This window comes from Ambystoma mexicanum, chromosome 5q, assembly GCF_040938575.1.
Source record: "Ambystoma mexicanum isolate Mex_15411 chromosome 5q, UKY_AmexF1_1, whole genome shotgun sequence".
NCBI classification, from domain to species: Eukaryota; Metazoa; Chordata; class Amphibia; order Caudata; family Ambystomatidae; genus Ambystoma; species Ambystoma mexicanum.
In genome coordinates, this window is record NC_090933.1 from 514,773,603 (window position 1) to 514,790,747 (window position 17,145).

At 42.9% G+C, this 17,145-nt stretch overlaps 1 protein-coding gene across 9 annotated transcripts in view; it reads right to left on the reverse strand.

The window, feature by feature from the left end:
- Window positions 1–17,145, reverse strand: part of NOL4 (nucleolar protein 4) — a 692,229-nt gene that overhangs the window by 149,730 nt on the left and 525,354 nt on the right. For 5 of the 9 annotated variants that reach the window (XM_069620996.1, XM_069620993.1, XM_069620997.1 and 2 more), the window contains one exon: window positions 11,054–11,233. In XM_069620996.1, the coding sequence (XP_069477097.1) occupies window positions 11,054–11,233 (180 nt within the window). Of the gene's footprint in view, window positions 1–10,226; window positions 10,419–11,053; window positions 11,234–17,145 lie in introns of all 9 variants that reach the window. The other 4 variants (XM_069620989.1, XM_069620990.1, XM_069620991.1 and 1 more) reach the window with 1 other exon arrangement.

Below are 17,145 nucleotides of genomic sequence, written 5' to 3' on the forward strand. Positions count from 1 at the left end.
TGAATGGATAACTGTTGATAAAGGACCAAGTCCTATCTTTTTGAGTCTTGTGTAGTCTTAAGTCCCAAAAACAAGATAGGACTCCACATTTGTGGAATTTGGGCTCTCTCCATTGTATTCCCTGTGTTTTTAAATCCACCTTATGTTTGGGTATTGAGACAAAGGGTGCTGAGACAGACAACGCCTGCAGGTCGCTTATTCTCCTGATTGAGGATTGTAACTTTATTTATTTTTAAATGTTGTATTGGCATTTATATAGTTAGTCTTGCAATTCAACTTCCACTTTTTCATGCCTGCATTTAGATTAATAACAAATAAACAACTTCTTACACGTGCCATGTGTTATTTATAACGTTGGTTAGGGGCAAATAATCCAGGTCTGGGGCCCAGTTCTATTTGTGCTCTCCGTGTCATCCGGTAGGCCAGTGTCAATTGGATAATGTGGAGTGTTTGGCTGGGCACACAATGGGTGATTCCTGCCTTAGTTGGTGCACTCATGGGGTTTTGTCGTCGGACGGGTGAAACATGTCCCAGATCAACGCTTTCCATGCTACACACTCGTCATTACCATCAGGTTCCGATCTGTTTGCTCCCTCCACCCACACCATGGTCTCCGCCTCTGCCCACCTTTCAAATTCCTTATGCCATTTTCCTTACTGTGGTCCCGCAGCACTCTTCCAGGACATGGCGATGGTTCTCTTTGCTAGTATGCATGCCAGCTCCATAAACCTAACCACATGTTTGTTTTGTGTTTGCTAATTCTGGGATAGGCACCCAGCCGGCATTCTTTCAGTGACCATTCATACCTCTTTACTCCAGCCACCCTGCAAGCTTGTTCTATGTGTGCCCAAAAACCTCACACACGTACACACCCAGAGAACATGTGAAGCAGGTCAGCATCCTCGCCTTTGCACCACAGGCATTGTGAACTCACTTCCTGGTTTAACGTAGCTATCCTGTGCGGGGTCATGTATGTACGGTACAACACATTCAATTGTATTAGTTTGAAGCGCTGGTTCCTCGATACTGCTTTAGGGAAGCTCAGTATCTTCTCCATTCTTTCTCCGTTATGTCTGCACCTATGTCTTTCTCCCTTTGCTCTTTCAGTGCTGTGCCCTGGGTGTTAGGTGCATCTATCAGAATGCTGTATAGCCGAGAAATCAGCCTCCAGCCGTCATTTAAATTTTACATCAGGGTCAGCAGTGGGTCCGCTTGTGGTTCCTCTGGCCAGCCCTCCCACCTATCTTTGGCCACTTCCCGTGCTTTATACCACCAGAGAAATTGCCCGCTCAGCAGCTCTTCTTTTTCTTGCATTGAATCGAATTCCCTGAAGACTCCATCTTCATATACATCTTCCCATGTGCATATCCCTTTTCCCTCCCATTTCCTCACCACAGCCATATCCGTGCTGTCTTTGCATGTGTCTGCTGCTATCGGCACTTCTAGTGAGTAGGGGTGCGCTAGTTTCAGTAAGATGTGCGTCCTTCTCCATACCTTCTTACCCAGTGTCACCATCATTGGGGTGTGTTTCGGGCCCTCTTGTGTTACCCACAGTATTTCTTTTAGTTTGATGGGAGCCACCAGGTGTTGCAGTAAGACAGTTTTCGAGGTGGACCCATCTGCCAGCCACTTAATTACGTGACTGAGCTGGGCTGCCAAGTAATATCTCTCAAGGTTTGGCAATTTCACCCCTCCTTTGTCGTATGGTAGGTATAATGTTGCTAGTGAGAGTCTATGTCGGTTAGCGCCCGACAATTATCGGAGCAGCACCTCTAAAGAACGGAAGAAGGACCCCATAACATAGCAGTGCATATGTACAAGCACCTCGGGAGGATAATCATTTTGGTGATGGCTACCCTACCTAAGAGTGACAGTGGCAGCTTGGACCAGAATTTAATGGACTTCTTCAAGCCCTGTACCATCTTTGCCGTTTTATGTTCGTGGATTGTTCCGGTGTGTGTCTAATGCTTACCCCCAAGTATTTAAACGAGTCCACTTCCCAGTTAAGTCCCACCACATACAGTTGGTTGACACTCTTCCCTCTGAGCCCGGCCAAAGGAAATATGCAGGATTTGGTCTTGCTAAAATGGATCCCGGATACTTTAGCAAAGTTGTCGAGTATGTCCAGGATCACCGGGACATTCAGGTGCGGGTCTCTCACGTACATCAGCACGTTGTCCGCATAGAGTGACAGCAGGTGTCCTGCTCCTCCCACCCAGATGCCAGCATCTAGGTGTTGCTTCCTGAGGTATATTGCTATTGGTTCAAGACTCAGCACATATAGCATCAGGGATAATGGACATCCCTGTCTCGTCCCTCTCTTTATGTCCCAGATCGCTGACACTAACCTCCCTATTTTGACCCTAGCCTTTCGGTTCGTGTATAGGATTCGCACCCATCGGATGAATCCCTCCCCAAATCTAAATTCCCTTAGTGTCGCCACCAGCCATTCCCAGTATGAGGTTTGCAACTTTGCATGTAAGTTCCTCTAAAGGAGGTTTATGCATTAGCTCAAAAGGCAATCCCATTAATTTATGAAGTATTATATTTAGATCCCAACCAGGAGGCAGGTGTGCAACTGGTGGGTAGATGCATTTTTCACCTTCCATAAATGCCTTATTGTTGGGTACCGCCCCTTCCCCCACCATGACACTGTGTTGTGATGTAGTGTATGCTTCCAGTCTACCCAAGAGCGCTTTGAGGGAATTGCAAGCTAACCCAGAATCAAGTACATAAAGTAGGTTGTGACAATACCCGCTGATACAAAGTGAAAGGAGCTGATATTCTTTCTTGTATACCAGACCACAAAGCGCTTCCACTAGTTAAAGTAGCAGTGGCTAGTGTTGGATTTTCTTGTCTCTCACAAGATGTCCATGCATTGTGTGGTCAATTACAAATGGCGGAACCCTGTGACTTCAGGAGTGAAGCTGCTAAGTTGGTATTGGGGGTGTCCTTCCCTGGGTATTTTAGCTGTTTTACTGTCAATTTGGTAAAACAGACTTATTATGTCCTTGTCATGAGGGGTACAACTAGAGAGCAATTCAAGTGTAACATATGCATTATTTACAACCTTACTAAACAATAGAATACACAGGTTTTCATAAACATTGACGACGTCATCCTAATCTGGAAAAGTGACGAGCAAACCGTAAACAACTTTCTGACATGGTTGACTAGACAAACCCAGAAAATCAAGTTTACTATGACCAGCTGCAATACGGAGATAAACTTCCAAGACCTTGTAATTAAACCATCTAACGGGGCCCTGACATGTACTCTGTTTTCCAAAGAAACAGACCGGAACACTATTTTACACTATAAAAGCAATCACCCAAAGAATCTTCGGGACAATCTTCCCTACGGACAGTTTCTTCGCCTTTGCAGAAACTGCCCAGAGGTATCATGGTACCAAATACATGCCAACATTCTGCAAGAAAAACTACATACTAGAGGGTACCCCAAAGAACTCCTCAGCAATACCAAAAAAAGAGCCAAGTATACACCAAGAGAATCCTTGCTGACACCCAAAATCCACACCAATGATGAAGATGATGTCTTGACCTGTGTATCTACATTTGGCCCTACTACCACTAAATTGAAAGGACTTATTAAGAAATTCTGGCCATTAGTACAACTGAGCCTACCACAAGAGAAATTTCCCAGAATGGCACTTAAATGCTCCAAAAATCTTAAGGACATGCTGACCAATGCCAGAATGAGGAAGATAAACACCAGATCCTTAACCTAGGACATGAGGGAAATTAAAAGCACCCACCCCTGCAGGATGTGCTCTTGTTGCAGGTTCACTAGAAAAATGTCATCCTTCCTAATCCAAGACAGGGTCTGGAATATTCACCACTTCTCCAACTGCAAAACGTCCAATGTAATCTATGTAATAGAATGCCCATGTAGACCTAGATATGTTGGACAAACAAAAAGAAAGGTCTATAAAAGAATAGGGGAACGGAGGTCCAGAATTCGATGCAGAACTTTAACAGCCCCTATGGTGCCTTACTATGTTGAAATTCAACATGGCTCTGACGATCTACTCTGGTGAGTCCTTGACACGGTATCTACCTCCTCCAACATCACCAGTGCCCTCAACCACAAAGACGCCTGGTGGATGTTCAAACTTGACTCAATAAATAAAGGTCTGATTGAGGCATCACCCAGCGGGCCATACACCTAACAACCCTGCCATTGCAACCAGCACTTCACACTACAGGCAGTGTACTCCTGCTGCCCCGCCCTAGGGTTCTGAGCTCTGCCAGCATCATAATCTGTATCTTAACCGACAGCTATCCGTTCCAAATGTGTCCACTCTCCAGGCTTACCAGCACAAGCCTTCCAGGCTCCTGCAACATACAACCCATCATAGCCCCAGGGCCTCTATACCCGCTACTTCGGACCACTTGCACATAGCTTTCTCTATCACCATCGATACGAGTCCCAGCACCTAGGCGCATGCGCTTAGAGACTAGTTCTACCACCCTGGTGCATGCGTTTCTTGCAGTACATGCTAGGCTCCCGCATCAGTTACCCTTGCGATCCCCCATTAATTCTCCCAATCTGACTAGGCCCCATAGCTTTACTAGGATTGTCCACATCCTGACCTCTGCCTAAGATGCTGGGTCTGATCCGGTTCACGGTCCCCGGCACCGTGTACACGAGTGCAGTGTGCATGCGCGTGGGGAGTAGTGACTCTCTCGTGACCACATGCGCACCTGACCAGCATGGCACAGCTCAATCTAGATGTAACAGGGATCCCGCGTACAGTAGTGAGCAGCTTCTAGGCACTGCTACTCGAGCGGCCAAGTTGCACAGCCTGTCCAGGTAAGGCGCCCCCCCCCTTTTCCCTCTTGAGCGCCCCCCTCCCCCTAGGGCTGTGCACGTTCTGTTGCTAACCTGGTCCTTCCGTCTCCATAGGATCACGTACCTGACTACTGGATCCTCCACACATTAGGAGCCCATCCTCAGATTGCGATCATGACTCACCTACCTCTTTGAAGAGGCAACACCAGCTCGCTTACCAGCGCCTTTGGAACCCGACCATACCCTATCCGCATGGTAAAGACTTCTAGGGCTTTGTCCCCTATTTCTACTGTTATACGCAACCTGGACAGAATTTAGAACTATGTCCTCATATGTCTCCCACAGCACTACGGGCCCATAGGGGGAGTCTGTACTACTCTTGGTTCTAGAAGAAATTAAGAATATTTTAACACGACGTTTGAGAGAGATCCTGGTCCCAGCACACTGAAGGTTAGCATCCTCCCACTCACCTAGTACTGTTTTTTGTGTCAGCAGAATTTCTGCCTATTGTAATGTCACTGAGTTTTAAGCACATATGTGAATACACGCACAATATGGCTAACGCCACCCTTTTTATATGTTCCTCCTGTAGGGAGACCTTCCAGTCCACTGAAGAAGGCTCTTGAACAGAATTTTGCTGAAACGTCCAGGGTTCCTATACTGTCTGCATTTAGGCTACCCACTACTACAGCTGAACTATCAATTCAAACCCAGAAGTTGACCTTTGATTAGGCCACCCTTTTGTGCCCGGCTATTGCAACCATGTACCTATATAGATTGCTGTAATGTACTGATACCCACTGTAACTGTTGTACTACACAAGTCACTGGAGGTGAAGGATTTGCTCACAAATAGCACTTTATACCATTGAGTTCTTGCTGCTTATACCATCTACAATACTTTGTTTCAAGTTTATAAACAGCTCAAGACCACTAATAAATACTGGTCTAATTTATGAAAACCTGTGTATTCTATTGTTTAGTAAGGTTGTAAATAATGCATATGTTACACTTGAATTGCTCTCTAGTGTACCCCTCATGACAAGGACATACATCTGTTTTACCAAATTGACAGTAAAACAGCTAAAATACCCAGGGAAGGACACCCCCATGTATCTATGTACTCTATAAGCCCATAGACCTTTCCCCTCACAGGGCTGTCCCTTCTGCTTCTAGCTAAGCTGGTAGTGTGCAGGCTTCGAGGTGCTATTTGGTGCCGCTGCTGAGTAAGCAGGTTGCAGGTAGGGTGGAGTTTGATCAGGGGGCACAATGACATGTTTAGGAGGTGGGTGTACCACAACTGTCTCTCCCACACTGCTGCAATGAGAATCATGGTAAGGTGTTCATGAAGTAGCTTGTGTACTACTTTGTGTTAAAATGGTGTTAGGGGAAAACTGTCATCAGGCCCCATTTTGCAACAATCTGTTTGGGCGTGCTTGTTCCCACTTATGTTCTTGAATGATAAATCTGCTTAGATGATCTGCGAGACAGTTGCGTTCCTCTGCCACATTTTGTGCTTGGATGGAACTGTATCTTTTGAGACACCAGAGCCAGTTGTTTTGTGTGAGAATAAACTATGTTCTTGAGTGTGTGCCACCTTTTTTGTTAATGTGAAACATGGCTGTAGTATTGTACGCATTGATAAGTATGCATTCGTTGGAAGAAAGGCTTGAAAGGAACACAGGGCCATCTTCACAGTTATGAGCTTTAGCATGTGGTTTGCTGACCTATGCATCTACCCTGTGTGATGAGGTCTCAACAATGCACTCCCCAACCGGCCAGTTAGACTTATGTTGCAACGATTACTTGCACTGGCGTATTGGGAAAAGGTTTCCTATTCAGTATATTTTCCTCTGTCCACCATCAAAGTTTGTTTACCACTACTTGATCGTCCCATTCACCTGCAACTTGAGACATTGTGCTGTGAGCCACTGTTGCACTGGTTGCATGTTGAGAAGTGCATGTGGAATAATGAAGATTTATCACACCATCATTCCCAGCAGCCTTATCACATTTCGTACTTTTCTTACTGTAAATTGGCAGCCGGTTTTGTAACAAGGGATTTGAGCTACCATTTCAACCTTTACCTGAGTGGGATAAGCAATTGCTTCTTGGGTGTTTAATATGACCCCTAGAAATGTCTTGGTATAACTTGGAATGAGGCTTGATTTTTGTTTATGGATTGAAAAGCCCAGCAAATGCGGGATATGCATGGTTTCCTGCGTGTGCTTTTGTCAAATTGCTGCACTCTCTCCTGTTATTAGCTAGCTGTCCAGATAAGAGTACTGTGGTATATGTTTGCAGCATTGATGAACCGCACCACTGCAAGCACATTGGTGATGCATTATAAAAGAAAACAAGTTTAATTGAATTGAAAAGGGAGGTTGAATGCCTTCATCTGAAGATATTGGCGATGGCCTAGGAACATTGAAATATGAAATTAAAATTATGCATCTTTCATGCCAAATGTTGCCATATAATCCCCTTTTTTTAGCAGAGGGATGACATTTTGGAAGATAACCATTCTGTATTTCTATGGTTTGGTCTTTCTTGGGTACAAGGAAATAAAGTGAGTAAATACCCCTGTTTACCTTATTGGCTGGTATTGGTTCTATTGCTCCTTTTTGTAGCAGCACCTTGACCTTTTTCTGAAGCTGTGAGAAATGATTGCATGTCTTTAGGAAATTCCATTCATTAACCCTTTCTGACTATGCTTAACAACCTCTCACATGCATGGGCGAATGATGATAATCGTCATCTTCCTGAAGAACCATAGGGGGGGGACCTGCATCGTGGAGTCGTTGCTTTGTGGCAGAGGCCACGCCCCTGGGAGTATGGCCACTTCCATCTGCTTATCTGTGTGTTTTTGCGGACACCACAAATAACTGAATTTAAGCATATCATTTTTTTTTCATTTCTTCCATGTAAGCAATGCACATCTGCAGCACACTGTAAATAGGTAAGCAAACACATGGCACACGGGCTGGACATACATGATGTTTTGAATGTACACCACTGTGTATTTTGAAAATGTGCGGGTCCTATATGTTTTCTAACAGTGTGTTTATGTGTGTGCACCTCAGTGTATAGGACTTTTTCAGGCTGTACATGTATGGTGTGTGTACACCTTGGTATAACAATTTGACATTCTGTACACTTACAGTTTTGTGTAAGCATGTATGTGTGTGTGTTTCTATGTATCAGAGTTTTACAGATCACACATATATTGTTTGTATACGTCTGTGTAAAATAGGTGCGCATTTGTGTGCATGTGTCTCGACATGTGCATGTATGAGTGAATGTGTGCATATATATTTCGTACATGTAGTTGTAGATGTTGTATATATCGCGTAAACATGAAAATTGAGCTAAATGTTAGTCCTCACTTTGATTTTACTCATAGGAGACATATAACAATGTCACAGTACATACATGTAAGTTCTGTATACGTACCAATATATTTCGTAGTTTCATACATGCATGTAATGTCAAAAGTGAAATCAAACTTAGTCCTCCACTTTCATGTACATAAAGGAGACGTGTTGTCCTGTACATCTTGTATACACATCGAAAGTGAGATCAAACGTAGTCCTCACTTCTATACTATATACACATAGAAAACATGTAAACATGTGACAGATCATACATGTAAGGCAGTTTGGACAGCTATGTGTGTACTGCATATAAAAAAATCTCCAAATTGGCCAGGTCGGTTTTCCATTTTTTTCAGTGCATCAATTCATGATAAGATCCTGGCGCATGTTAAACATCATTAAAATCAAAATGGGCAATTATGAGATAACTGGGCCAGAATAGTTTTTTCACTAAAACAACATTTTTTTAAAAAGTATGAAGCATCCATCAATAATTCAGAAATCTTCCATGTAGGGATGGCTCCTCAAACTTTTGCTGCGGAATTTTTCGAGAATTTTTCATGGAAGAGTTCAAAGGTTTTTTAGAAATGTTACTTTAATGTAACACCATAGAAAATATGGCTTAACCTTAACTATGCCATGCACTAGCACAATGGCATACTATACATTCATACATTTCAAAAGAATTATTTTGCTAGTTTATCCTTTGCCTATGAAGCAGCTATTATTTACAGTTTCGTATAGTCCATCCATGTGTCACCTTAAAGGCTCTCCTCCCACCTTCAGTTACCTGTCCATGTTGGTGAGATGCACTTTTACACTGTGTTGAAGTACAGAGGCAAACATTCCCGAAGGCTGAATTCATCCTCTATGCGAGTGTAGTGATGATCTGATCCTAACCCTTGCTGGGGTAGTCACCTACCAGAAAGAGTGGTTAGGGAACGTTTGCACGTGGCACTGACTAAAAATCTAAACAAACCAGTCCTACCAGTATCATCGTATGCCACAGCGTAGTTTCGATGTTTCTGTTAATTATGGTATCTCCGGAAGGGGTTCAAATACACAATCTACCAACACAAAACGCAAGGAAAACAAATGATTTTGCCAACAATTCCCACCTATTCTTTTTATCATTATGTCCTGTGACATAGGGGGTCATTCCGAGGTTGGAGGTAAGGGATTACCGGCGCCGGTAAGGGCACTGATGCCGGTAATCCCTTACCTCCATATTTCGAGTTCCCTTTGCGGGTCCCTCTTTACCTCCTGCTTTTAGCAGGAGTAAATTACGGGACCCGCAAAGGTACCTCGGAGGTAATTACGGTACCGTAATTTACGGTGCCGTAATTACCTCCTTCCCAAGTCCCATTGAGCCCTATGGGGCAGAAATGGGAATGGGGAAGGGAAAAGGTGAATGGGGAATTACCGGTCCCTCCAACCTTGGAATGGGACCGGTAATTACTCCATACACCATGCCGGATTTCCGGCGAGTTGGGAGGCAACCATGGAGCTATTTACTCCATGGTTACCTCCTAACTTGGAATGAGGGCCATAGTCTCTGTGATGTTAGACTAATACAGTGGTAGCTAGTGCATATAAATGGGCGTTTACTTACTTACATTATGATGCTTGGTAAGGCCACTTGGCGAGACAGCAGCACCCTGGCAACCTAAACAAACCATATGGCCTGATCGGTTGTGTGCCATTGGTGGTGGTGTGCAGTTCAGTAGACGGAATCCTACAGCACATTTCTGCCACCCCATGCTTCTTCTAACACTTTGCGCAAGCCTTCATTTTGTCTGCCACTCTGCTGTTCCATACAGCAAATTCCATCCGGCCAAGGCATTGATAATTTCATTTAATGCACAAAGGGAATAAATTTAAGAGAGATGGAAGGGTAAAAAAGAAAAAAAAAAGGTCTGACCTGACAATACTGGGGATAAAAAGACACTAAGATGACAAAAAAATGATAATAGTGTCATGGATTCACGGATGGAGGAGGGTTTTGATGGAAACTTAGGCTGGGTTGTACATCAAAACTCACCATCTCAAAACCACTTCTTTTCATCCGCCTGCAGGACTTGAGGTAAGTGCGTATGCGTTTCCTGGCGCGCTCCTGGTACTCAGGGAACTGCCGCCTGCATGAGTCAATGATTGCCTGGATCTTTTCTTTGGGCTGCTTAGAGATTGGGACCATGCGGTCCAAGTTTTCATCTACAAACAGCCTGACAAACATCTGTGGGCAAGAGGGAGACAGAGGAGAAGGGGTTGGAGGGGCTGCGCTCGTGTCTTTGTCACGTCCCCCTGTGATCCCTGGCTGGAGAGCATGTTCCGTGCATGTGCGCAAGCACACTTTAAAAGGGAGAGATGTTTCAGGGTTTCTATCCAGCCAACATCTTCTGTTGGGGCTAAATACTTAGGGTGGAAAGAAAAAGCAGCAAAAGGATGGCCAAGCTTTAGATTAAAAAGTAAACCACTGTTGACTGTAAAACAAGATACAACTCATATTATGTGTCCTGGCTTTGGCATTCTCTACGGTAACCTGCTGTTCTGAGAAGGAGATTGTACTGATTTCCCATGCGTAGTTACACCCTAGCTCAGGACTAATCATACTGGGGGTTGGGACTAGTTGGGTCATGCGAAAATCCACATCATATGCTTGAAAACTCTGACAATTGGTTTTGCTGTGTGATTGGATTTCTCACTGAACTTGTGCCGGATGAGAGGTCACTGGTGTACTGGAGTCTCTTTGGCTAAGTAAGACCTGATTAAATAAGGTTCTAAAACCTTTGGATTTAACCATAAATGACAATGTTCACATAAAAGTGGGAAACAAAGGAACCACATTTAGGTCAAGGCAGAGGGACTCACGTTAAAAGCCTTGAGGCGCTCTGTCTCCACCCCATCGCCTTCACTGGCTCTTTCAATGTCGTCAACCTCGTCGTGGTCATCTTCGTCGTCGTCACCTCGGTTTAAGGAGAGATCTTCCACGCCATCTCCGACACTCTCATTCTTGCCCGAGTCATAGCTCGACAAACTGTGTGCTGGAGACTGAGAAATAGGAAGGAAAAAGTGAACATCATTATCAAAATGTTGCATCCCTTGGTATCAACGGTTAAACCCTTTTGTCAACTGGATACTTTTACTTAGTACCTATGCTCCTTTTTTATCATATGGATTACATTCATATAATACCAAAATATACAATAATTTCTTAGTGCTCTCATACAGTCCTTAGTATGGTGTGGTAATGTAAGTCTTAAAAGAAACACGATCTAAAAGCGTCAGACTGATTATACTACTGCTAGGCCCATCACACTACTGCTACAGCCCATTATACTACTGCTACATACCATTATAATAATGCTACAGCCCATTACACTACTGCTACAGCCAAATATATGAACGATAGAGCCCATCACACTACAGCCCATTATACTACTGCTACTTAACATTATAATAATGCTACTGACCGTTAATCTACTGCTACATTCCATTACACTACTGCTACAGCCAAATATACTACTGCTGCAGCCAAATATACTACTGCTAAAGGTCATTATAACAATGCTACAGTCCATCACACTACTGCTAAGCCCATTATCACTAGTTGCAAGCGCCACAAACAATCATGGTATCCTTCATGTGAATTATGTTTTGCGTTTGAAGATCTGATCTTTCATCACAAAGTATTCTTTTTTCACAATAAAAAATGTAATTTCGGAAAGGCAACTGCTGAAAAGACAGGCCTGTTTTTAGGAAATGGGGGTGCAGGTGTTCTATAGCTTTGTGTAGTATCTGGGTTCATAGGTGGTTCAGGAAGAATGCTGGAGCCATAAGTATATCAAAAGGAAAGCTTCTTTATTGTTACAGGGTTAGGATATGAAAGGGAGATAAGGAGCTAATATGGTAACATCCTTTCATGTTCTTCACCCATCCTGTGTCTCTAACTGCCACTGCTGGAACCTTAAGGGAACATAAGGTTCCAGCCCAGGTAACATTCTGTGGCGTGCATTGCTATGCCAATCCAAGCCCATTACTACACTTTGTTATTGTCATTTTATCTTCAGAGTGCCCACACTGCCGGTTGGCTGCCTCAGTGCTTTAGCATAGTGTGAAGGGCGGATGGTAAGACGAGGAGGGTGAGAGATGCCCTTCGGTGAGGACTTGCCCTTGTGCGCTACCATCCCTGGACCTGCTGAAGCCGCCTGGTCCTGTCCCTTGGAGATGGGGAATTTACCTTGGAGCAGACTACCTAAGCCCTCACGTGTCTTCATCTTCTATATACAAGGGTGTGCTTGTGAGGTGGACGTGAAGGCCTCTGAGTAGCATGCTAGCGGCCTAGTTGTTGTATGTTGCTACAGGGCCATATCTAGAGGAAGGAGATCAATTAGGGTCTGACCAAATGGTGCAGAAATATACACTGTGCTACAGACAAAAGCCCCCTCCTAAGGTGGAGCTTTTATGTGTCACACACTCACAGTGGCCATTTGCCAATAAAGCTTTAAATATTTAAAGGACTATATTTTATTCTGCAGTCCATGTTTTTTTTTAAATTTTATGCATACATTTCATCCCTGATGATATCACCCGTACCCCAGTTCTCAATTCCAATGCCTTCAGCATGCTTTGCCTTCTCATTGGGGATAAAGCTCTCGAGACACACTTAATGCAAAAGCCCATGTTCTGGTCCGGGAGACAACTTTGAACTTGGCAAGATGGGGCAATGCAGAGTTCCCTGCAATGTGATCATATTAGTCCCTCACCCAGAACGATACGCTCCTCTTTTCTGCCCCAGCAGAGAGGACTGGTACCATCGGCATGGGCTGCCCAGATCACCAGGACTGGCATAAAGAAGCATCTTGAACTAGCGCATGGGTTGCATTGCAATGCTTTTTGAATGCTTAGCTTTGAAATTCTCATCAGAAGTTAATGGGCACACTGGCAAGTCATATTTTAAGGAACATATGTAGAACAAATTCCTCAATATTCAAGATGCAGGCCATGCCTGAGATATTAAGAACAGAAATCCAGGGTTTCTAAACATGGTCTGGTGACACAAGGGATTCATGCTCCTGCACAACGGTTGTGCTTGGTTGATGCTGCTGGTCAAGGAGTGTCTGACAGGCAGTATGAGTAATCCAAAAGCTTCAGTATCTGCCGCTTCCAGCCTAACGTCTGGAGAAGACAGACATTCCTGGATATCAGTGTTTGCAATTGAACAGTCAGGCATTCCCTCTGATCCTTTTCAATCCAGAATGGCCCTTTAAGCCAGTGGCTGAAATCCTCTATTCCGGCATCATTTAGAAGGTTATCTCCCTCAAGGCTCAGTCTTTTTAGTGTGGCCCAGGAAGCATTCCCTAGGGTCGAGGCGTGAATCTCAGAACTCTTCTTTATTACGTGAATGTACGCTCACGCGGGGGTGTGAACAGTTTTAATGATACCAGAAAAAGCTTCTTGAAAAGGTCAGCATCTTCCTTCAAAATTATCAACAGGGCATATGCTTGGGAATTTCAAGAATCATAGAAGACTTAAAAAAGAAAACATAATACAATGAACTGCAATTTTAGGATGAGGAGGGCGAGCTATTCTTGCCAGAAGACATTGAATGTATAGATGGCTGGACCCAGGTTCACTTTCTGTGACGGTTTCTTCTCATATTCCATGTGGGTAAAGAATAACATATTTACAATTACAATAAAACAATGGAGCACAAATCATATTTTGATTCAGCTCACAAAGAACTATGAAAATTAGGTTTTCTGAAGTGTTTTTTATGTTCCGTGACATTTGTGCACACTTACAAGGGATGTTCAATCCACCCACCAAGGGAGTTCCAGCCGATCACAGACTGACTCAATTGGGCAGGATTGGTGGAAGTGATGGGTCAATGGCAAGGAAATGCTAGGGTTAATGTTCGTATGCCAGTTAACTCAATTCTTTGTTAGTAGGTTTAAGAGTGTGAAATAACACACAGACCCCACAATGCACAATACACAGAATGCTCTCCGATTTGTCATGCAACTTAAAACATTTGAAGCCATATTTGAAATATGCAGTCACTATCACAATGATATGCAAACTTCAATAATTGCTATAATGCCGCAAAAAACATTGAGCCCAAATGACTTTGTCAAAACAGCTCAGTTTACTGGACACCCAGCTCTTTGTACAGCAGTGTTCTGGGTTAAAAAATGTCCTGAACTGCTAGAGTGAGCAAACATTTTACCAATAGTTGGGTGTGCATTCCAGTAATCAAGAGAAATTTACATTTGAGCAGCGGATAAGCTTGGATAATCCTTCACAGACCCTTCAAAAACACATGCGAACTAAAAATTAATTTGTTTCAAAACGAACTCCTCGAACAAGAATCCTTCCCTCAGGAGGAGTAGGGATGTTATGACACGTTATCCGTAGGTTTCTCATTCTCTTGATTCTTTTTCTTACTCTATCCTCGTGCCGACATGCGTCTGTTCTCGTCTCACCTCTACCACTTATTCTCTCGCCTGCTACTCTGCCTCTCATGCCTTTCTCACTGTTCTTCTCTCTGCATCTGGTTCTGTGTCCTTCTCAACCCGGTCTCTTCCTTTGTCATCACCTTCACTGCACCCCACCCATTCTACCTCTAACCTCCGATTCTCCCTCTGCCCTAGCATGTGATTTCTCGCCAAGAACTCCTCTGAATTCTGTCTCATTCTCTCATTTGAATGACCCTCTCTCATATTCCTATCTCCACCTCTCAAGTTCCTCTCAGGACCATACGTTCTTCTGCCACAGCATGATCAAAAAATACATTGATATAAATAAACTGAATTATGGTATAATGGGTCCAAATTTATATTGAAATTGTTTTAATATTTCAGACTCCATTGCACTATATTCTTGATCTCTACATGACATAATTTACAAGAAATGGACAGGTGTTGATCTGGTCACCCATATATATGATTGAGCGGTGAGCCCGAAGAGGTTTCTTTCTCTTTTTGGCAATCTGTTAATTTTTATCATAATTCAGTTTATTTATATCAAATTATTTTGTGATACATGCAGGGTCAGAATAATCTATGGTGCTGACGACGGTGGTTATTTTTATGCCAAAACATATCTGTATGTCGACCCTCGGTTTAACCTACAATGAGAAGTGTATATCAATGTGTATTTTGATTTGGGGTTTTATTATAGAATAGTGAATGGCCCCAAACTAAAGTTGACTGAATTTGGTATATTTCTATTTTTATTTATGTGTCAATTTGTGATTGATATCTATATGTTTTCCATTTATGTGAGACTTTGTTTAACTATCACTGTGATTCTTTATTATGATCACACGTTGTCTCTGTGTTTATCTAAATGTTTTGTTTTTAATGGTTAAAAATGTGGTCTTGTTGCATTAAATAATAAAGGTTGGGGAATTAAGATTTAACTTAATTACTAATCTTGGTTCATTAAGATGCATTCCCAGTTTAGAGTGGTATTACCCAAATTATTCGAACATAATTGTTCGAATGCCCGAATTGACCGAATTTCAAGGGTCCGAATTGACCTTTGCACAATTGAACGTATATAATATAATGGGTTTGGATGGGGGTTTTTGCATTGGGTGGGGGATTGCGGGGGGTGTCCCCCCGCATATATGTAACAATTGACCTTCAAAATTCGATCAATTGTGCAAAGGTCAATTGTAATTCGAACAATTGTAGTTCGAACAATTCGTATACAACCGTTTAAAGTGAGTTGATTAAATCTTTTTTTGGTAATTCAAATCAGTTTAAAATGTATTGTGGAATAACTTTGCCTTTGGGAAAATGTTTATTTGTGATTTACAGTGTATTCTCCAGTTCCCATTAGAGAAGGGGACCTCCCTTGAGCATACGTATCTGACCGAAGAGAGCCTGGTTGGCTTAAAACCAACAGCTATGAGGAGCTACTTTTAGCTCCCTAGGCCAATTGGTGCCATACAAACACGCATATGTGGCATTAACTTTTAGTGCTTGAGAATATTAATAAAGAACTAGAACATATCTAGTTCAACATAATATATTATACATAATGGGCAAAAAGGTAAGGTTTGTATCTCATGTGGAAGATCTAATGTGCTCTGTTTCCTCAATACTGACTGGTGGCTCCCAACTACTGGGTGATGGCTGTCACACAGGAGCTGGTTTTTGTCCCTGCTCATTGAATCGTAACTTCGAAACCTGCAAGCTTAAGGAACAAATGTCCAGTGGACACTCAGAGAATTTACTGTCAAATACTAACCTACCAAATGTTTTGAAGATCGTGTCTAGTCAAGTCCCTGGCCTAGCTACAAGGTCAATGTGACCATAACTGGGATAAAGAAAAGCAGTGACACGCCCAGTTAAGCAATATGTAGACTAAGCTCTGGAAGCAATATCCAGATAGAGAGGAACTAGATTTGGGTGGAAAAGAAAAGAGTCAGGGGGACAAAGAGCTCATAAGACCTAACAGAACAATACTGCAGTGCATCTGGTTTCTGAAATGTTTTCAGAATTGAGAAAAATAATGTTGCGCAGTGAGCTGAATTGCTGAATAAAATGGTGGTAGTTCCCCTTCAAGATGTACCTTATGAAATGTAATTGAATAAAATTAACTTAATTCTTCAAAACCGGTGATATGTGCTAATTTGGGGTTAAGTGTTTTAGCAGCACTAAATATTGAAACTCAAATATTCCATCCTGCAAACATCTTGACACTGTAAATATATATGAGGATCAACTTAAAAATGAAAAAAAAATATTTCAACAACAAAGAAAACCTACTTGAAAAATAGATCTACTAAATCCACCATTTTTTTTAGACCAATAAAAAGTGTGGGTTGCGGGTAGAAATCGTATTCACACACACACACCAAGAGAAATCTACTACTCGCAGCAGTAGGGCATGCATTGGTGGCCTACTCTGCTCGGAGCAGTGTGTGGTGGCATGGCAAGCTGCCACAGGAG